Below are 22,604 nucleotides of genomic sequence, written 5' to 3' on the forward strand. Positions count from 1 at the left end.
CGCCAGTCACATTTCAGACTTCAGCATGAGTTTCACTGTCTCTGGCTGCCATGAACGATCTTACTCTTTCACATTTAGCAACATTTTCTAATAGTATTTGGTGTAATACATACCGACAAATTACTTACTTGGATGCTCAAAAGCGAGTTTGCGCCTCCATTCATTTGCAAATATCATAAACGCATTTGGAGGTCTCGGTATCTTCCCAGCTCTTTTCCGCAACCACTCACATGCCTGCCTACGTTCCAGCTCCAATTCTTGCTCTTGAACTGCAGTCAGGACTTTATCTTCCTGATCGTTGCTACTTCCGGCAGCTTGACTGTAATCTGCATTGCGAGTATTAGCACGTTCTGATGGCGACCCACCTATGTGAAGCACAAGAAATTAATTTTTAGCACAAAATGTACAGCATTCCCGATTACTCAGTTTAGGTTAAGTTATTAAACAAAATAAAATGAGAAATCTGATACTTAATATAGCTTTTGGAACTAACAGTTCCTTGCTCAGGAAGGAGAGAAGTAACATGCTTCAATACATGGTAGACAAATAGGTGCCACAAGCATAATAAAAGAAAGAAGACACATATAACTGACAGAAAATTCATATTTCAGTCAAACCTCCACTTTTAGACTTTTCAAGGGACTTGAAAAAAATAGTGTAAATTACAGGAAAATGTAAATGGTAGGAAATTACTTTTGAAGAACATACTAGTACTTTACAAAACATCAGTAAGTAATTTTATTAATTTTACTTACCTTACATTTGAAATCCTTAGTCTTACATAAGATTTACATTTCATTTCATGGACACATTGATAGTTCATACATTTTTACCAAAACATTCAGAATTATAGTTTGCTTCAAATTCTTCTAGTGAATTTTTGCTGGCTTGTGTGTGTGTGTGTGTGTGTGTGTGTGTGTGTGTGTGTGTGTGTGTGTGTGTGAAGGGTAGATCCATTGAGAGAATTGCGTTCCATAAAAGTCACTACAATTTTGTTATTTGTGTGTGGATACATTGCAGCACAATGAAATATAATTCTGTAGACATGAAATCAGTTGAAAAGCACAGTACAATTTTAGCTCTAATGTCAGGTCTCAACCAAACAAATACCTTGCAAATCAAGATGTATTCCTGCATATCATAGCTGATGCATGTTATGGTCCCCTCCCCCACCAATGTTTGTGAATGCTACTTAAAAAGCCAACACACTGCCAGCATCATTTTATGTCAATGATGCCATTATTTTTCTGTTTCTCTCTATGAACATTGTTTCATTACATGTAAACGGTAGGAATTTATTATCATGGTAACACATGAGGAAGTGCAAATTAACAATAAAAAAAAATTAAGCAACACACACAAAATAAAATAGAAAATTAAGTACATGCAGGGAAAATGTTAATTCAGAGAATGTAAAAGTGGAGTTATATTGTGCATCATTTTAATATAAATTTCAACTCACTAACTGATACTGGCTACAACTAAATTTCTTCGTTTTAGACAAGAGACCCTCCTGGTCTCTCTCCATATCTGTCTGTGTCTTCTATCTACAAATAGAAAATACTGATTTCGCTGGCATTTAACTATTTAAGATCCTATAATTCAACATAGGAATGAGTGTGTGTGTGTGTGTGTGTGTGTGGGGGGGGGGGGGGGTCTCTATAGCAAATACAACTAAACAAGAGAAAGAAGACATGCAAGAATTTTACCCTTCCTGCAAAAATATTATGCAGTTGAGTTACTGAAACTTAAGTTTTTACAGAAATTTAAATTTTGAAATTACCCTTAGTAGTTTTATGTCCTCTTGTTGAAGACTTGCTCTTGGACATGGACTCAGTCTTAGTGCTATTTTCTTTCCCATCAGGCTGAAACGGTATGTGAAAACTTAAAACACAAGTATGCCAACACTGAAAATGTAAATGAATAAGATATGGTCTAGAAGGAAGATTCTTACCATGTCTATGACTATATGATATAGGGTTCAAATTAATGGTATGAGTATAATAGAAAGACACATTCCACGTGGGGAAAATATATATAAAAAACAAAGATGCTGTGACTTACCAAACGAGAAAGCGCTGGTAGATAGACACAATAAAAAACACACAAACACACACACAAATTTCAAGCTTTCGCAACCCTAGGTTGCTTCATCAGGAAAGAGGGAAGGAGAGGGAAAGACAAAAGGATGTGGGTTTTAAGAGAGAGGGTAAAGAGTCATTCCAATCCCGGGAGCGGAAAGACTTACCTTAGGGGGGATAAAGGACAGGTATACACTTGCGCGCGCACACACACACACACACATATCCATCTGCACATATACAGACACAGGCAGACATGTGTAAAGGCAGAGAGGTTGGGCAGAGACATCAGCCAAGGCGGAAGTATAGGGCCAAAGATGTTGTTGAATGACAAGTGATGTACGGGAGGCGGCAACTTGAAATTAGTGGAGGTTGAGGCCTGGTGGGAAATGGGAAGAGAGAAAATATTGAAGGGCAAGTTCCCATCTCCGGAGTTCTGATAGGTTGGTGTCAGTGGGAAGTATCCAGATAACCCGGACGGTGTAACACTGTGCCAAGATGTGCTGACCATGCACCAAATAGTCAAGGAGGAAGATGCTTACCATGTCTATCACTAACTTTGGTGGTTCCCAACTGCCACAACCTTCCTCATCAATGTCCCTTATGTCTGGAGGCTCTACCTTTATCTGAAAGTAAAAACACAAAATAAAAGAACAATCTAAAATGAATCAACATTTCACAATTGTCAGATGTTCACAATACTTCAGGTGATGCTGTAGCACAAGCAAATTGTCAAGTGAACTGAAGACCCAGTGCTTTTGTCACATGCGTGAGCTAGGGAAATTTGAGTTGGAGGTTCAGAAAAACTGTTAAGATGTTGAATTATAAAAGGTCTGGGTACAGTTTTCCACTATAATGTATACTGATGTTATAGAAGTGGCCAATTTCTACCTTACACACACAATAAATGAGCTCTGGAGAAATAATAATAATAATAAAACAAATGGTGCCAAACACTACAAGATCCACTATCTGTCAATGATCTCTTCTGAAAATGCTTACTCTCCAAGCATTATATCTCAATTTTCCATTCCACTCTTATCATCTCACTTCATGAATTCAGTATCATTTCTGCCACTATAACTTTCTTTCCTCTCTCGTAATTTTTTTAATATCAGTTTCTTTATCAACATTTTTAAATGTAATAATCCAGATACCAAAGAAAGTTGGTAGTTACATGTTAAACAGTTAAATAAGCACTTTAAGTATTTACTATTAATTACGTCAACCATTCTTTTCTGTATATTACTAGGTAATTTTCTCCTGGTTAAAGCACATGAAAGAGAGGCATTATTTTAGACTACCACTGCAACCTAGCAGTAGGAGTACCATAATTGCACGGTGAAGCTGAATATAACAAGTTGTGTTGGCAACACAAATAGTGGATTACATCAGCATTTCCTCTCTCACGTCTTCCCTCTCCCCAACAGCAAAAATGTTCCCGTAACTTCGCCACCACTCATGGTAAGAACCATCTGCCTTCTGTGCCACTTATAACTCGTTCAGTCACATCAAACGTCAATAGGATGAAAACGGAGTGAAGTCAAATGAGACACTGAGTAAGAACTTAGAATTGAGGTAAACCTTACTAGGAAGAGATGTTAAATGGGTGAACTTTTAGCATTGATTTCACGGGTCTTTCACAGGGGCATATGCCACAGAATCATGAAAAACATAAAATCAGAGAACGTGAAATTGAGGTTCCGCTGTATATTGTTTGGTTTAATAATAATGGCACCTTCTCAGGTCAAATGTTTCAGAGGTGTACTAGATATCTGAGAGCATAATATTCAGGAAAACACAGTAACTAGGAACAAAAAGAAGTTACATTCCTTAACAGGGTAGTCCTCTTTGGAACATTCTTTTTTGCTTATAATGTTCTCCAAGTTGTCTAAGTTATTGTAGTGTTCATTCAAATTTGCCAGACACTTCATATCAAGTTACAAGACAATTTGCAAAAAGTTTCTCTAAAAACGATTCACAGAAAAAAAAAAAAAAAATAGTCGACACGGCGACCAAAGTGTCAGCACACAATTCCAATGCCTAACAGGGATTGTGGAAATTATGAATAGGTTAGAACTTGAGATCAGACCAGTCTTTTACAACTTCTGCACAAAAGCAGAGAAAAAGTGTATCGAGCAAGTAGAGCAGCAAATGACAGAAGCTGTTAAAGAGGTCCACAGGACCAACATGGGCATGAAGAAGACGGAGAACCTCCTTTTGGATCTGAAAGGATTGTTGTATGGACCGGAGACCACTGACTAGATGTATGTTTAACTTAACGAAATAAAATGTAACCCAAAACTTCAAACACATTTTTCTCAAAACTGTATTTTTCAAGTTTGCGGGAAACATAATCTGAGAATGATACATATGATTTTGATCATAATTTGATGCCAGCATTCTGAATTGAATTCTCTATCAGCGCACAAAGATGTTTTGTGATATTTTCAAAAGTCTATTTTCTATGCTCACTTCTGTCTCAATTTTTTGGGCAAAGAAAATTATATTTGTCTCAATACTCAACACGTCACTATTTTGTTAGATCTTAGTATTTTTCAATTATCTCTTTAGGCTGATGGACAATAATTGAAAATGGCTTAGGCAGTGTTCACAGTAGCATTGAACAGTCATCAGACGTCAGCTGATAACATCAGCCGACAGCTCAGTCATGGTGCATCCGACCTCCTTTGCCAGTTTTTGGTGGGGTCAAGGTGGTTAGAATCTATTCTACCTACGAAGTAGGCTAGATTTTAAGCTTCAAGGCTGGGATGGATACCATGATGCCTCTGTGTTTGGAGATGAGTGCTGCAATGCAGCATTTGCTATTAAAACAATGCCGAATGTATGTAAATGAACTACATCTGTCTCGAAAAGAACATAGTGAGTACTGTACACTCTGTCCTCAGTTACTGGAATTGCCAGACAATGCAAAAACATCTGACAAGGCAAAAACGTCCGACAAGGCAAAAATGTCCCAGAATGCAAAAACGTCCGACAAGGCAAAAACGCCATGCAACAAATGTCAAAAACGCTTTAGCTTCGAGATGTCGTAATGCTTCTCCGACCACGGGTTAGCGTCCAAGGAGACAGCCACCTCTGAAGCTAATTGCTGTATGTGACATTTTTCATATTTAAGCATGTTTATTATGAAAATATGTAGTTTCAAAGATACACCGTAGTAAGGGTCTCTCCAAAACATGTTCCAAATATTTATTATGCTACAGAGGTATAATGTGCGACTTCAATGTATAAAGGTTTTGCCAATGAGGTTGTGAACACACAATGATTCACATATGCATAGAAAGTAGATATGATTCTATTGTATGATACATGGATAAAATCTGTGTTAGTATGCAAGTATTATTTAATTAATGAAAGATAGATTTATGGTTTCAAAGAAGCTCATTAAAAAAATGTTGTAAATTAATGCAATACTGAATGTACATTCAGATAATCAGATTCTAGTACTGGAAACTTCAAGGCACTTTAAACACTTGCCCAGTGGATTTGACAAAGGAAGTAAGAAGATTTCTGGTGGAACCATTATTTCTTATTAAGAGCAGTTTTTATTAAAGAAAATATACTAAATTATAGTGTCTTTTAGTGCGCTTGCATGAAGCATAGCTCCAAAACTTTGTACAGAATAAATTTTGTAGTATTTAGGGTGCAAGAATGAAAATGTTAGCTTTTAAATTAGTTTTTAGCGCATCGTAAATAGCAGCCAACATACCACACTAAAACTTGGAAATTGTACTTTACAGAACATAATACAGGCCTAAATAATGGAAAGTTGTAATCACCAGATGTTGAAAACCGAAATATCATTGCTACTTTTGGCTGAGGCAGAACTGCATTTTTAATGTGGGTATTTTATGTTTTAACAGAGCTCAAATAACACCCCTACAAGTACTCGAAATTATCTTTTGTTATCCAAACGTGTTTCATGTTGGGTCATCAGCTTTACAAGCTCAAGATGATTCATGGTGATCTTGAAAAACAAGATTACAAACACCGTTTTGCTGAATTTATTTTTGAAGTTGTGCAGACATGTCAATTACCCTCCAATGACTGTCGTTCAGTAAATGTGTGAAAGACAAACATGAAGTTTCAAATAAGATATTCTAAACACCTAATGCAATGAGAAGTGGAAACCCATACGCCGCATTTGCAAACTACTTCATGTAACAGAATCACCACCCTACTGGCATAAAAATGCCAGTAGGCAGTAATAACAAATTCTAGACAGCCAATTTCCACCTACCACAACCCAAAAAAGATCCACTACAGTAACTTTCCAGGTATAAGATACACCATCCTTCTCACTTAAACAAATTATTTTTTGTGGTTGTAATTTACATTTAAAATTTCTGATGAAGTTTTTCTCTACTTGTGGTTTCCACTAAAACTGCAACTTCAGTTCACAAATTCCAAACTGTATCTCAATTACGACATTTTTCGTCCTCAAGACGCCACAAACTCCTCCTGTGACTACACTTATCACTTTCTCACAATCAATGTTTCGTGTTGTGTCGGTCAATATGGCTGAAGAAAACAAACTGATTTGAATTTCACTGAGTGTCACTTAAAATCCGTATGTTTGAGCAATGAGATTGACTACATTGTGACCATGCACATAGTGGCATTCTGATTTGAAAAGGTCAGCTGTCTTCAGCTGTCTGTCATTCATGGACTCCACAAGATACCAGTGCCACTGTGACTGCAGCCTTATGCAAAATTATTTTGTTATTACAGGTCCAATGGCAGAGCTCTGGGAATTTACGCTGATGACCAATGTCCCAGTTCGGTGCTTCCACCCAGTGCAGCAGTTACATAGAGTGTCCGGTGCGAACACAAAGAATATTTCTTCAAGACAAAAGTGTACAGAATAAAATTATATCATCATATTCAGCATACTTTTTATTTCCCTATGCCCAAAGAGAGATGTCCCCTTCATCGAGTAGGAGTGTTAGAGAACTTAAATAGAAAAATTTATAGAATGAAGTTACACAAGTTACACACAGCAGGAAATACCAAAATGCAGCAGCAGAAAGAATTTTAGCCAAAATAGTCACAACGCCAAGACCCACCACAAATGAACATGGGACTGAAAGGGTATCTGATGAAATAAAAGGAATTATTTAATTCATTGGGGTGGGGGAGGGGGTGGGGGGGGGGGAGGGGGGCGGGGGAGGGGGGGGGGAGAGAACAAAAATTTAATTGTGACAGGGTGCTGGAATTTGATAAGAGGAAAAGGAAGAGAAGGAAACACTTGAGGAGAACGGGGACTGTGGGAAAGAAATGCATGGAAAGCTGCCTAGCAGAATTTTTCACAGAGCACAACTCACAAGGAAATGTCCCAAGGTGCGAGATCAACTTTCTGAGACCACCTACGAATATGGTGGTGTAGGTTACAATAAACTGCAACCATTCACCATGGTGAGTTCTAGTTTGCGAGTATCAACAAAACAGAATTTCAGAATTTCTTATAATCCACTAGAGCATTAAAAATGACATTAATTACAAAATGGCTCTGTAGCCTAGCTGTAGAGTTACTTGACATGCACACTGAAGGTTGTGGGTTCAAATCCTATTGTACGCAACCTACTTATTTTCTATGATTTTATCAAAAGGACTACTTTTTTTTTTCAATTAACTGTTTTAAATGTACTTTCTTCATTTGTAATACTTTGTCACATCATTTTAATCATTGCAGTAACTTTTTAATTTCTTCTGATTTTTTACTGCCTTCTATTCTTTTTTCCATTTGCAATCTTTGTCCATGTGGTTTAATTGTTTTTCTTTATCTTTCTTATATTTAAATGTTTGAAAACATAATTCTATTTCTTAAAAACAATAGACGAAATAATTATTTATGCTGACTGCACAATGGCAATGAAAATTTTGTTTTCTTTGCAACATGTACACTTCTTTGGATGATAAACAGCACACAAACATTTAATACAAGTTATGCTCACACACAATGAACAAAATAATGCAGAATTAACATTGTTTTATAAATAAAATAAAAATTAATGCAAAATGACTAACGGGACTTACAACTGCAACAACATGGGTGAAACTTAAAAAGATGAAAAGCATGGAATTAAATTGAAGTAAATATATACAAGAATTCAAATCACATGGGCAAAGACTACAGGAATAAAAGATTGGGACAAGCAAAATAGTTAATATCATGATTAAAACTATTAAAGAAAGTATCAGAAAGGGGGAAAAATATTAATGACAATAATGGTCACATCCTTTTCAATAAAGATTTTAAAACATTGATTACATTTGACAGTATTTAAACTTAAGTTCTCAGCATTCAGCAAGTAAATTAACCACTAGGCTACAGAGCCGTTTTGTAATTTATGCTATATTTAAGGCTCTTGTAGATCAGAAGAAATTCTGAAATTAATTTTTGTCGATTACTCACAACAAGTATCCACCAAGCTGAATCACTACATGGTGAGATGCCTAGGCCCTAACATAATGACAAGTAAGGGATTTTGAAATCAGATTTTAAACTGCCCAACATTACCAGGAGCCATTGTGGACTCTGACCAAAATTTCTCGATTACAAGCTACAGATACAAACTGAAGAAACTACAGACAGTAACAAATCAGAGAGAGGGGACCTGGGACCTGGATATGATGAAGAACCAGAGCTTCTTGAGAGTTGCGAAACGAGCATTGGGCAAATACTGAATAAAACGGGAAATAATCAAGTAGCTGTAAGTGATGAAATAGTGAAGCCAGTAGAGGATCACATGAGCAAAAAGGCAAGATCCAGCAGAAATCCTTGGACACCACATAAGGAATTTAATTCAACTGATGAAAGGAGACAGTATAGAAACAAGGCAAAAAAGCCCACAGAAAGGAATATAGATGTCTAGGAAATGATGTTGACAAAATGCAAAATGGTTACACAGACAAGTTAGAAGAGAAATCTAAAGCTGTAGAATTACGCATTACAAAGCAAAAGATATATGCAGCTTATAGGAAAACTAAAGAAATCTCTGGACAAAAGAAAAGCAGCAGAATGAATATAAAGAGCTCAGATGACAAACTAGTGTGAAGCAAAGAGGGGGAAAATGAAAGGTAAGGTGGAGATGAGATGGCAGAGTGGTACTGCAAGAAAAATTTGCTGGAGCTCTGAAAGACTTACATGGAAACAAGGCACCTGGAGCAAAATAATCTCCTTGAGAAGTATGAACATCTTTGGAAGAAACGACCAAAACTGTTACAGATAATATTCAAGATATATAAGGATTGCTGAAATAACCAGAGACTTGAAGAAGAATGTAGTAATCCCAATAACACATGTTAAAATTGCCAAACCATTTGTTCCGTAAGTCATTGCTGCAAAATTACAATATTAATTATTTACATGAGAATAAAAAGTAAGGTTGAAACTGACCACAAGTAAAATTAGTTTAGGTTCCAGAGAAATGTACCGGTTTATCCAGAACACAATGTCACTGAGCCCATAAAAACTGATTTACTGATTAAAACAGTACAATTCATCAAAATTTTTTCAGGCCGGACCCACCTGGGCCAATACATTTTAGTCAGTAAGATTTCCAAGAGTTTTCAGCATCCTGGAAGGCGTGGGTTGGAATTTCCTATAGGGCACAGTAACAGCAGCTTTCACATTGTTGATTGTCTCGAAACAAGTGCCCTTTCGAGGTATCTTGAGCCAGGGGGGGCAGGGGGGGATAGTTCAGAAATGTAGGAGGATGTTGCCATGTCATTTTTGACCATATAACCCTCACATAGAAAGCAGTGTGGCTAGACACATTATCTCGGTGGAGTTTCTGAACTAGTGATTGTGGCCTGACATGCAAGGTCCTATTTCTTCAGTCTTTGAGCACTTTCATATAAAGGCAGCACTGATGGTCTGTCCAGAAAATATGAACCTGTGGTGTATACCACTAGCATTGTAAAAAACAATGAACATTACTTTCACATTCGATCTGCTCATGCTGGTCTTCTTGGACAGCAGTGGGCGGGGTGTCCCGCTCAGAATTCTGCCTATTTGTCTCAGGATAGTATGAAAAAACCTACAACTCATGTCCCATTACACATTGGCCAAAAACATATCATCATTTCCACACAACCCTCAAAGTTCAGCACAAACTAGCACTTGTGGCCGCCAGCCAAAATTTTTGAGACTATTTTTGCACACACTTTCTTCTTCTACAATTGTTATCCGTCAAACAATCATTCTATAGTCAGTGTTCAAATTTTTATGCACACGAGTCTCATAACCTCCACCTTCTGATGTTCACTGATGTCCAGATTGAGTTTTATTTTCAGCATCATCCTGGCCTTCCACAAAAAATCCTGTGCCATCGAAACACCTGCTGTTTTGACAGACATTAATTCCAAAATGTCTGTACAGTAACTGGAAACATTTCAACAGCAGACTTTCCACCTTTCACACCAAATTTGATTGCATACCATTGGAGGAAATGGGTTTGGTCGTGTTGGGAAGCTAGCAACCCCCATCAACTAAAGTGCGCATCATTTATGACGGCGGCCGAGTTTAGGGTCGTTCTGCGCATCTGACGTCACAAAACACAGTCAGCCAATGAACAGAGAATGACGTTGCCAGAGCTCGACTGCAGTGCAGAGCACGGACGAGTGTCTTCAGTTTTAGAATCAGTCATTAATAAAGTAATTGAACAAAAGCTATGTCTTGATAGCAGACTTTCTTTTATAGGAAGTTTGGAAAAAGCATTCTTTATACCAATTGCTTCATATACTATTAATTAATTAAACCAAACAAGCAATAAGCCTCCTAATTCAGGCAATAGCAAGGAAAGGTGTTTGTATCATTCTCACTAACCGCCTTTTTGCAAAAAAGAACAAGCGGTAATTGTTATTTCCTATTGTACTTCGACGAAACGTGAGTAATTCATAGTCATACCAACAGTGATTGTCGGTATTTTGCATGATATTTTTAAGTCCTCCAGGAGATGCATTGAATGACGAGCTGCGTTAGCGTAATGGTTAAAGTGTATGGCTCCTAAACGAGAGGTTCTAAGTTCAAACCTTGTTTGGTGCTTAATATTTTCTTTATTAAAAAACAATATCGAAGTGTCTTATTTCATGAATTTTATTCATTTGAAAGTAATTTTTTGAAATTTCTAGTGGCAACTAAAATCGACCATATGGAAAGTATACGCTATGGACTTTTACCTCTGCAAACTCTTCAAAATTTCGTGCAATGGTTTACTACATCTAAGCTGCACAATAACTGCGTTGAACATCGAAACAAAATTAAGTCATTTATGGGGGGAAGGTATCAGTCAAGAAGATGTGTAAAAATCAAATTTTTGGGCCAAATAGTTTTTATGAAATCGAATGATAAAGTGTGTCAAAGCAGTCGAAACACCATATGTCTGCACAGGCGAGCAATACAATGATGACAAAATCGCGGACATCGCAGAATGCGGGGAGCACGTCTCTGTAGCAGCGAAAGGGTTAATGCGGCCGTGGTGGCTTTACTTCATAAACTGTGCGCTCCCCCCTAAACGTAAGTTTACGAACTATACTATGGCGCTGCTTCTCTTGGCGTGTACAACTGGCAACGCAGCAATCTCCCGCGTCTTGGCGGGCATGCGCGAACCGCCAAGATAAAAGAATTGAACTATAGTTTGACAGGTAGAACACACCCCTGTCAATAGAATTGTCAGAATAAACTAGTAGCATTACTTCCTAGAAAAACCTTGTAATAACATGTCATTAGGACTTATTTTGGAAGATCAATTGAAAAATGGCAAACCTACAGTTATAGTCTTAGATGAAGTTTTTGACAATGTTGGTAGAATATGTTCTTTGAAATTCTTAATTTATCAGGAATAAAATACAGGGAGTGGGAGGTAGTAACACCCTGCAGTTCTTAGCCAGAGATGAGAGGGTGACACTGGTCAAGATGGGAGTGAGTTAGGGTTTTAGCCTCTACACCATGTTAATGATTCAGTACATTGAGCACGCAGCAATGGAACCCATCACAAAAAATGTGGAAATAGTATTAAAAGTTCAAAAGAACATAAAAACTTTATGGTCTACTAACAACTTTGAAATTATATCAGAATCAGGAAAGGTGTTGGAAGATCAACTGAATAGCTGGATATTACTGTCTTGAGGACAGGTTTTAAGAACAAAACTACACCAGTGTACTGGACTATAGTTGAATTAAATCAGGTAATGCTGGAGGAATCAGAATAGTGAACGAGACAATAAAAGCAGTAAATGAACTATGCTACACTGCCGGAAAAAAATTAGTACGTCCATTTTGCGGTTTCCAATTCACTCAAGATTTATTGTTGCAACAGTCCATATGGAGTACACAAAATGATTACATTTACAGATCAACAGCATGAGCCATTCTGAGGTACCAGGCATCGATCGACACTGAACCCCCCCCCCCCCCCCCCCACACACACACACACACACACACACACACACACACACACACACAGTGGAATGCCGCTTAACGAGCACCTCCCATAACAAGCAATTCGCATAATGAGCAAAACAAATTGTAAAAATACTCGCTTAATGAGTGACCACGATTTAGTGTGATGGATCACCAGTCATTCGTGAGCAGTGTGGAAAACGTTCAACAACATGAACACCTTTCATTGCTGGCGGCAGCATATGAACACTGTCTTTAGTACATACTGCAGTCTGTGTTTAGTGCTACCATCTTAGTGCAGCTTGTACTCTCACATTTTTCTACACTTGTATTCACATGTTTTTTTGTTTTTTTTTTGCAAATTTTAATAACCTTCATAGAAACGGCCCCAAAGATAAAGCCGAAAGAAGACAACCATAAAAGAAAGAAAATGCCCTTAGAAATTAAATGTAAAATCATTGGAAAACGTGAACATGTTGTAAGCATTGCTGATTTAGCATGCACATAAAATCGGTCTACATCAACTACCTGCACTATCCTCAAGAATAAGGACAAGATTAAGGAGATAGGTGCTTCAAAGCAATGACAAGAGTATCTAAACAATGGTTTCATATTCTGGACGATGTTGAAAGGTTGCTCCTTATGAATTGTAATGAAAAGCAATTGCAATGCAACACTATTAACGAGAACATCATTTGTAAAAAGGCGAGAATGGTTTTCACTGACCTCGTTAAGAAGACACCAGGATCAGTGGCCGAAGAAGTGTTTAAGGAAAGCCGTGGGTGGTTCGAGAAGTTTAGAGAAGAACCAGCATTGGGAGGTACTGCAAAGCAGCCAGCTTCAATACAAAGACAGTGGAGAACTTCATTAGCAACTTTAAGATGCTTGTAGATTCTGAGGATTATCTGCCACAACAGGTTTTTAATTGTGTCAAGATGGGTCTATTCCGGAAAAAGATTCCAAAGCGTACATTTATAACAGCAGAGGAGAATGCATTGCATTGCACAGTCACAAGAAAATTAGAGTTTCTCACACTGCTACTCTGTGCCAATGCAAGCGGGGATTTGAAAATTAAACTGTTACTTGTTTACCATTCAGAAACTTCATGAGCCTTCAAGAAGTGTTAAGTCTAGAAGAGCAAGTAAATGTGATGTGGAGGTATAACAACAAGGCCTGACACATGATATTTTTTGTGATTGTATCAATGAAGTCCTTGGTCTTCCGGAGAAAAAATATTTGCTTGAGGGGAATCTGCCACTCCATGTCTTGATTGTTATGGACAATGCTCCTGCAAATTCTCCAAGCCTACAAGACCACCTCCTTTGAGAATTTAAATTTATCAAGATCCAATTTCTGCCTCTCAACATAACTTAATTACTACAGCCTATGGACCAGCAGATTATTTCTATTTATAACTTTACAAAGCTCTACAGTGAAGCACTCTTTGAGCATTGCTTTGAGCTGACTGAAACTACCACTTTCACTCTCAGAGTGTTTTGGAAATATCACTTCAATATTGCTGCCTGCGTCAAGAGCATCGACAAGGCATGGGAAGGGGTTACCAAGAGAACTCTCACTACTAAATGTACCTCTGAGGCATTTGAATCAGTACATGTGTAGACTGTACTCAACGAGATTGTGCCTTTGGCCAAGAGCACGGGATTAGAAGTGGATAACAATGATATTGGTGAGCTTGTTGAAGATCATAACCAAGAAATGACCATCAAAGAGCTTATGGTGTTGCAGCGTGTTTCACAGCAGGAAGTTGTGGAGAGGAGTTCCGAGGAGGAGGAGGAGGTGGCAGTAACAGCATAGAAGCAATTTTCTGGCACAACAAGAGAAACGTGAGAGCATGGAAATCAGCTGCATCATACACTAAAAATCATCAACCCAATAAAGCAGTGGCTTTGCACACTACAAACTTATTTGAGGATAACGCTGTGTCGCATTTTTGCCAAGTGTTGAAGTGTCGGCAGAAACTAATGACCATAGATAGCTCCCTAGTGAAAAAGAATTAGTTATGTATCATGAATAATAAAAGTACATAACACTGCATGTATAATTTTCTTTGAATAAATGGCATGAATAAGACAAAACTTTTAGTACTTCTTCCACATGTAATGCATTATCATACTTTACATTCATTTATACAGGATGAATTGTTTTGCTTAACAAGTATTTCGCACTACGAATAAGAGTCTGGAACAAATTACACTTGCTAAGCGAGGTTCCACTGTATTAGTACATGGTGTACACTACACGGGTGGCAATGTGGACACCGACTATCGCAGTCAGTCGATCACACAGATGGCGATTACTGTCCTGGAATATGTTATGCCACACTCACTTGACCTGTTCACGTAGTTTTGTAAGAGTTGTTCATGGACGAGTCACATGAGCCCTTCTCGTCCTATCATATCCCACACATGCTCAACTGGAGCCAAGTCAGGAGATCATGCTGTCCAGGGAAAATGATGCTCGTATTGCAGGGCACGTTAAGTTTCACAGGCAGTGTGTGGGCGACCATTATCCTGCTGGAACAACAAATCACCTCCCTGTAGCAAGAACGGCAAAATAATGGGTCTAACAACATTCTGCACATACCGAGCACTGGTTAGTGTATCCTAGGTGAATGAGACATATTTTTTCATACCTCATACCACAAGGACTGTCTACTGAGTCTTGGACGAATGCACTCGACTACACGGTGCACACCAGGTCTACGTCGTACATGCAAACAATAATCACTTGCATGCAGGCAGAATCTGCTTTCATCACTGAAGACCAGTGAGTGCCATTCCATCTTCCAAGTGACCCTCTGACTGCAACAGTCGAGCTATGCACGTCGATGCTGTGGGGTGATTGAAGACCGGCTACTGTTGTGTGTGCCTGTAAACCTACTACTAATAATTGGTTTCCAACAGTTCATGATAACACGCCTGGGCTCATCAGCCCTCTTATCTGTGCTGTGACAGCTGTAAAATCTGCCACTGCTGCCCTTACAATACGATGAGCTCAGTAGGTGGCTGTGCTGCATGGACACACAGAACCTCGTCTACAGCTGCAAGGATGTTCACCACTGTGAGCCTTGCTCTCCTTACTCTGGCGCATTGCCTGAGGGGATAACGGTGTTTAGCGTGCAATCACTGGCGGCTTTCGGTGAAAGAGGACGTACTAGCGTACGGGCAGTTTTGGTGGTAGGTGGCCCGCGTGGATGGACGCGTTTTGTGAACGGGATGAAATCATACGGTGAGCTGTTTTGAGGTGGGAAGCCACGCCTCGTTGCAGTTTGTGTTGCTACTCATACAGAAGGGCGGTGAGGCGATGTGCCTCATGTTCTGCTGTTTGCAGTATCGAGTTCTCGGTTTCTTGTGGTAAGATTGCTCTTTCCAGAGGGTAAGGAAGGTGGTTTGGGGATTTCATAGGGATGAACCAAGAGGTTATGAAGGTTAGGTGGACGGCGGAAAGACACTCTTGGTGGAGCGGGGAGGATTTCATGAAGAATGGATCTCATTTCAGGGCAGGATTTGAGGAAGTCGTATCCCTGCTGGAGAGCCACATTCAGAGTCTGATCCAGTCCCGGAAAGTATCCTGTCACAAGTAGGGCGCTTTTGGGGTTCTTCTGTGGGAGGTTCTGGGTTTGAGGGGATGAGGAAGTGGCTCTGGTAATTTGCTTCTGTACCAGGTCGGGAGGGTAGTTGCGGGATGAAAAAGCTGTTTTCAGGTTGTTGGTGTAATGGTTCAGGGATTCTGGACTGGAGCAGATTCATTTGCCACGACGAGTTAGGCTGTAGGGAAGGGACCGTTTGATATGGAATGGGTGGCAGCTGTCATAATGGAGGTACTGTTGCTTGTTGGTGGGTTTGATGTGGATGCATGTGTGAAGCTGGCCATTGGACAGATGGAGGTCAACATCAAGGAAAGTGGCATGGGATTTGGAGTAGGACCAGGTGAATCTGGTGGAACCAAAGGAGTTGAGGTTGGAGAGGAAATTCTGGAGTTGTTCTTCGCTGTGAGTCCAGATCATGAAGATGTCATCAATAAATCTGTACCAAACATTGGGTTGGCAGGCCTGGGTAACCAAGGAAGGCTTCCTCTAAGCGACCCATAAATAGGTTGGCGTACGAGGGGACTATCCTGGTACTCATGGCTGTTCCCTTTAATTGTTGGTATGTCTGGCCTTCGAAAGTGAAGAAGTTGTGAGTCAGGATGACGCTGGCTAAGGTAATGAGGAAAGAGGTTTTAGTTAGGGTGGCAGGTGATCGCCTTGAAAGGAAGTGCTCCATCGCAGCGAGGCCCTGGACATGCGGAATAGTTGTGTATAAGGAAGTGGCATCAATGATTAGGTTAGGTTAGGTTAGGTTAGGTTAGCAAGGCCCTGGACGTGCGGAATATTTGTGTATAAGGAAGTGGCACCAATGGTTACAAGCATGGTTTCCGGGGGTAACAGACTGGGTAAGGATTCCAGGCGTTCGAGAAAGTGGTTGGTGTCTTTGATGAAGGATGGGAGACTGCATGTAATGGGTTGAAGGTGTTGATCTACGTAGGCAGAGATACGTTCCGTGGGGGCTTGGTAACCAGCTACAATGGGGCGGCCAGGATGATTGGGTTTGTGAATTTTATGAAGTAGGTAGAAGGTAGGGGTGCGGGGTGTCGGTGGGGTCAGGAGGTTGATGGAGTCAGGTGAAAGGTTTTGCAGGGGGCCTAAGGTTCTGAGGATTCCTTGAAGCTCTGCCTGGACATCAGGAATGGGATTACCTTGGCAAACTTTGTATGTAGTGTTGTCTGAAAGCTGACGCAGTCCCTCAGCCACATACTCCCGACGATCAATTACCACGGTCATGGAACCCTTGTCCGCCGGAAGAATGACGATGGATCGGTCAGCCTTCAGATCACGGATAGCCTGGGCTTCTGCAGTGGTGATGGTGGGAGTAGGATTAAGGTTTTTTTTAAGAAGGATTGAGAGGCAAGGCTGGAAGTGAGAAATTCCTGGAAGGTTTGGAGAGGGTGATTTTGAGGAAGAGGAGGTGGGTCCCGCGGTGACGGAGGACGGAACTGTTCCAGGCAGGGTTCAATTCGGATAGTGTCTTGGGGAGTTGGCTCATTAGGAGTAGGATTAGGATCATTTTTCTTCATGGCAAAGTGATATTTCCAGCAGAGAGTACGAGTGTAGGACAGTAACTTTTTGACGAGGGCTGTTTGGTTGAATCTGGGAGTAGGGCTGAAGGTGAGGCCTTTGGATAGGACAGAGGTTTCAGATTGGGAGAGAGGTTTGGAGGAAAGGTTAACTACTGAATTAGGGTGTTGTGGTTCCAGATTGTGTTGATTAGAATTTTGAGGTTTGGGGGGGGGGGGGGGGGGGGGGGAGTGGGGCTGGAAGTGGGAGATTGAGTAGATGGGAGAGACTGGGTCTGTGTGCAATGAGAGGAGGTTGAGGTTTGCTGGAAAGGTTGTGAAGGGTGAGTGAGTTGCCTTTCCGGAGGTGGGAAACCAGGAGATTGGATAGTTTTTTGAGGTGGAGGGTGGCATGCTGTTCTAATTTACGGTTGGCCTGTAGGAGGATGCTCTGAACAGACAGTGTGGATGTGAGAGAGAAAAGATTGAGGACTTTTATTAAGGATAGGAGTTGACGGGTGTGTTCATTGGCTGAGTTGATGTGTAGGTGAAGGATTAGGTGGGTGAGGGCAATGGATTGTTCAGTTTGGAACTGGTAGAGGGACTGATGGAAAGAAGGGTTACAGCCAGAGATGGGAACTTTAAGTGTCAGGCCTTTGAGAGTAATGCCAAATCTCACACAAGCCTGAGTAAATAAAATATGGGACCGTAATCTGGCTAGGGCGAAGGCATGTTTGCGAAGTGAATGTAAATAAAACTTAATGGGGTCGTTGTGGGGATGGTGTGAGGGTGACATGGTATTAGAAGGTGGAAAGTGTAACATGAGGCTGAAATGAAAATGAAAATAAAAATATATGGGGAGAGATAAAGGTGAACCAGAAAGCAACTGGAGATCTGGTATAAAAAAAGTCGAAAAAGTGGTAAACTTGGGTCGGTAAACAACGATGTGCACAAAGGTTACGTGGTTGTGTTGCCGCCAAAACATGTTAAAGGGTGGAGAAACTTGCCCTTCAGTATATCTTCTCTTCGCGTTACCCACCAGGCCTCAACCTCCGCTAATTTCAAGTTGCCGCCGCTCATACCTCACCTGACATTCAACAACATCTTTGCCTCTGTACTTCTGCCTCGACTGACATCTCTGCCCAAACTCTTTGCCTTTACACATGTCTGCTTGTGTCTGTATATGTGCGGATGGATATGTGTGTGTGTGTGTGTGTGTGTGTGTGTGTGTGTGTGTGTGTGTGTGTGCGCGCGAGTGTATACCTGTCCTTTTTTCCCCTTAAGGTAAGTCTTTCCGCTCCCGGGATTGGAATGACTCCTTACCCTCTCCCTTAAAACCCACATCCTTTCGTCTTTCCCTCTCCTTCCCTCTTTCCTGACGAAGCAACCGTTGGTTGTGAAAGCTTGAATTTTGTGTGTATGTTTGTGTGTCTATCAACATGCCAGTGCTTTCGTTTGGTAAGTTCTTTTATGTACGCGTATTTGGGTCGCAGCAGGTCTGGCGACTGATTATTAGCGTTGTCATCAAGTTAACATAGTTCTAGTTCTTGGTCGCAACAGGCCTGAGAATTATTGAAATTGTGCCCCGGTTGTTGGTTTGATCGCGTAGTGACCATAATTTGGTATATCCTTTTATATACATTCTTCTGAGTTAAAGGTTTGGGAAGACAAAAAACGTCTGTATTTATGATCATTGCAGGGCAGACATGGGTTTCCGATGTTCTGCACCCAACTGTGATCCTGTACCCTGTACCTTGGGTGCGTATTTGAGTGGAGAGCGTTGCCTATTCTGAGGCGTGCCACTTGCAATCTCTGTCGGAGCCTGTATTGCTCGATCCCCCCGGAACTTGGCCTAGCCCTCCCACCCCACTCCTACTTAACGATAAATCTAGACTTGAGTAGGACCGCATCACACTGATGCCACCACAGTTGCACAACTGAAGCAGTAGTCCAACTTGTGTGGCAATTCACCAAAAGGGCTTTTCCGTTAATTCCGTTACTCAGAAGTCCACAATTTGACCCCTTTCAATCTCACTTAGCTGGCTGTAAGAATGATGAATGCAAGTGTGTGGCATGTTTGCCTGCTTGCTTCACACATTCGCACCACACTGAGCCTCCTGGCTGTGGGCATACCCTATTAAAGCAAAGGTACTGATGGTCCTCTGGTAGCTACACCACTACACTATGGGTTGGCAGACAATGTTGAAACCATTATCAGTAGATCTACTACCCCGCAGCTGGCATACACTGTCATTCGATCAAAATCAATGTCGTCATTCCAGGTGTGCTGATTTATTTTCCAGCAGTGTATTTGGGTAGCAAAATAACTGACAGTAGTAGATGTAGAAAGATCATAAAATCCAGACTGACAACAGCAAGAAATTTCTTAACATAAATACAAATTCAAGTTATAGGAAGACATAAAAGCTAGTTTCCTTGCTTGAAAGCAACTATTGTTCTTTCCCTCTCTCTCTCTTCCTCATTCCCCACAAATGAAATTCCGCAACTTCCCCAACAATTTGTGCTTTAACTTTTAACCTCATACAACTCTTTCATCCACCAGTTGGTATCCTGTATCCTTATGTTTCTTGATTAATATGAAGTTTTGCTAATTAATTGTTTTTTGTAACCTTGTTTTTGGAAGAACGCCATAGTATCTAATTATCTGCAGTTAATATGCAACTTTTTATGAACTGCTCTTGTACAGCGAACTTGATAATAGACGTATAGGTTTATCATCTTATAAGCCTACATTTAAAAATTTAAATCTCAAAATCTGCTTCACCTATGTCCCATACAATTCAACTGAATATCTCTCCAAAATAAAAGATCACATAGTAGGACTAATTAAAACAGTGTAACCTGAGTGCATCTAACAGACACAGACCACCCAGAGATGTTATCGATCCAGCACTTTTTCACACAGAAATAGCTTTGAAGTGAAGTTGACACACATACACTTCTCTCTGGAAGACTATTGTTCAACTTAGCAAAAGAGATCACCTAATTAATGGTGTGACATGGATCTACCACTACCTACATTGGTACAGCCATGCCAAAAAAAGAACCCAGCAAATGTGTCACTGTAAATGTTAGCTGTTTATGGTTTATGTAAGTACTTGTAACGGTAGAATTGTACGGCTGTAGCGGACAGCGCCAGAGCTGCCGCGCTGTGCGCTTATCACGTGGAATGCTGACGGGAATCGCAATCTGAGTCGCGCGCTGTGGCGTGTACACAGCCACCGGCAACAAAGAGCAGTCTGTCTGAGACCGGCCAGTTGTGAACATGTACCGCTCTCGACACAGTGATGACGGGTTACCAGACGCGCGTAATGCATTGTCGCACCGTCTTTGTTAATGAATGGTAAAACTAAGTTTTCCGTGTTCCACATTCTGCACTACCCGGAACTACCGCCCATGCATCCCATCCTAACAGCAAATGGACGCAACAACATTTTACTCAGCCGTCCAAAAGACACCGTTAGAAAAGTGGTGCCAGGTGTGGGATTATTTTCGGAAAACTAACAGTCAGCCAAGGACATCCAGCGCTGGAATTCAGGTTAGTTTAGTCAGATTGGCTTAAAACAAAAGGCAGTGATGGATTTTAAATTTTTCTGTATTGAGTGACCGGTATAGACTGCATTCAAAATGGTAGACGCAAATGCGAGTAACACGGTTGATCTCCAAACCGTTATAGAAGAACTACAAAGAGAGATTCAACAATTGAAAGCAGATAAAAGCGAGTGTAGCCTCCCGGTTGATTTGTCACATGACGGCACTTCTGTTCCAATAAAGAACTTTTCACTGTTGCCATCTGTACCAGTGTTCAGTGGAAAACCTGAGGAAGATGTGAAAGTATTTTTTCAGAAACTCGAAGGTGCAGCTCTGTTGGGTTCACAGACTGATTGAGATAAGCTAGCAGTTGCTAAATTGAGAATCCAAGGAGCCACACAAGATTTCTTTAGTGTGCAGCCAATTTGTGTGAAAACAGAAGTTTACAATGATTTTAAAACGGTAGTGGTTCAGAGGTTCAAACGCAAAAATGCAATCAGATTCTACCGTGAGCAACTTCATAGTTTGCACATGCAGCATGACGAATCTATCGAGCAATTCCCTGATAGAATCCGAAACATAAATGCTCAGACTTACGAGCTTGTAGAGGACGAAAATGAGAACCGGGTCCAGCTTTTCGAAGCCGATCAGAGAGCACTTGACACATTCATCCACGGGTTGTATGGGGAAGAAGTAAACAAAGCAGTCAAGAAGCAGCAGAGGCAATTGGTTTTGTCGAAGTACTGAGATGCCCAAACGACATGCGAAAAGAAGAACGTCGTGTGTTCAAATCAAATGTGGAATGTTACCGATGCAATACGCCCAGTCACAAGTGCAAGGACTGTAAGGAGAACAGGACCTGCCGCAACTGTGGGAAACAGGGTCACTTAGCGAGGAACTGTCGCAACAAAAACAAACCAAATGTGAGCAGCAGACAACTCGGCAGATCTGTAAACGAGTGCGGGGACGTACGAGCCACCACAGCGTCCGCCCCTTGCCCGAGGCAGTGATTCCTGTTAGTGCGGCTAAAAATCAATTCGTTAATGACTTCGTGATAGGTGCTGTTTACCGCAGAAAAAATATTAAATTATTGATCAACACGGGAGCACAGACCTCATTGATGTGGTGTTCTATAGACGAAAGGGACAAGCTGAGACCGCCAATGTTTAATGTGCGGGAGCTGAACGGTGGGAAACAAAGTAACTATGGAGAAGTTGACGTAGAGTTGTGCCTAGGCCAGGACAAATACACAGCACCGGTGCAAGTGGTTTCTAATAATGAAATGTGCTACAATGGTGTACTTGGACTTGATTTCTTATCTGCTAACGGGGCAGAGATATTTGTTGCAGAAGGAAGGATCAGACTAGGTCGTAACAATTACAACCTCGAAAATCATTCTCCATGTCGCACTCAAAGGAGCTGAAATT

The 22,604-nt window shown here is 40.6% G+C and overlaps 1 protein-coding gene across 4 annotated transcripts in view; it reads right to left on the reverse strand.

Annotated features, from left to right (window-relative positions):
* The window catches only part of LOC124621912 (protein tramtrack, beta isoform-like), a 142,125-nt gene that overhangs the window by 59,622 nt on the left and 59,899 nt on the right, over window positions 1-22,604 (reverse strand). For all 4 annotated transcript variants that reach the window (XM_047147414.1, XM_047147415.1, XM_047147417.1 and 1 more), the window contains exons 7-9: window positions 2,624-2,707; window positions 1,784-1,865; window positions 129-365 (exon numbers count right to left, since the gene is read on the reverse strand). In XM_047147414.1, coding sequence (XP_047003370.1) covers window positions 129-365; window positions 1,784-1,865; window positions 2,624-2,707 — 403 coding nt within the window. The remainder of the gene's footprint in view (window positions 1-128; window positions 366-1,783; window positions 1,866-2,623; window positions 2,708-22,604) is intronic.

The sequence above is a fragment of the Schistocerca americana genome, chromosome 7 (genome assembly GCF_021461395.2).
Source record: "Schistocerca americana isolate TAMUIC-IGC-003095 chromosome 7, iqSchAmer2.1, whole genome shotgun sequence".
Classification (NCBI taxonomy): domain Eukaryota; kingdom Metazoa; phylum Arthropoda; class Insecta; order Orthoptera; family Acrididae; genus Schistocerca; species Schistocerca americana.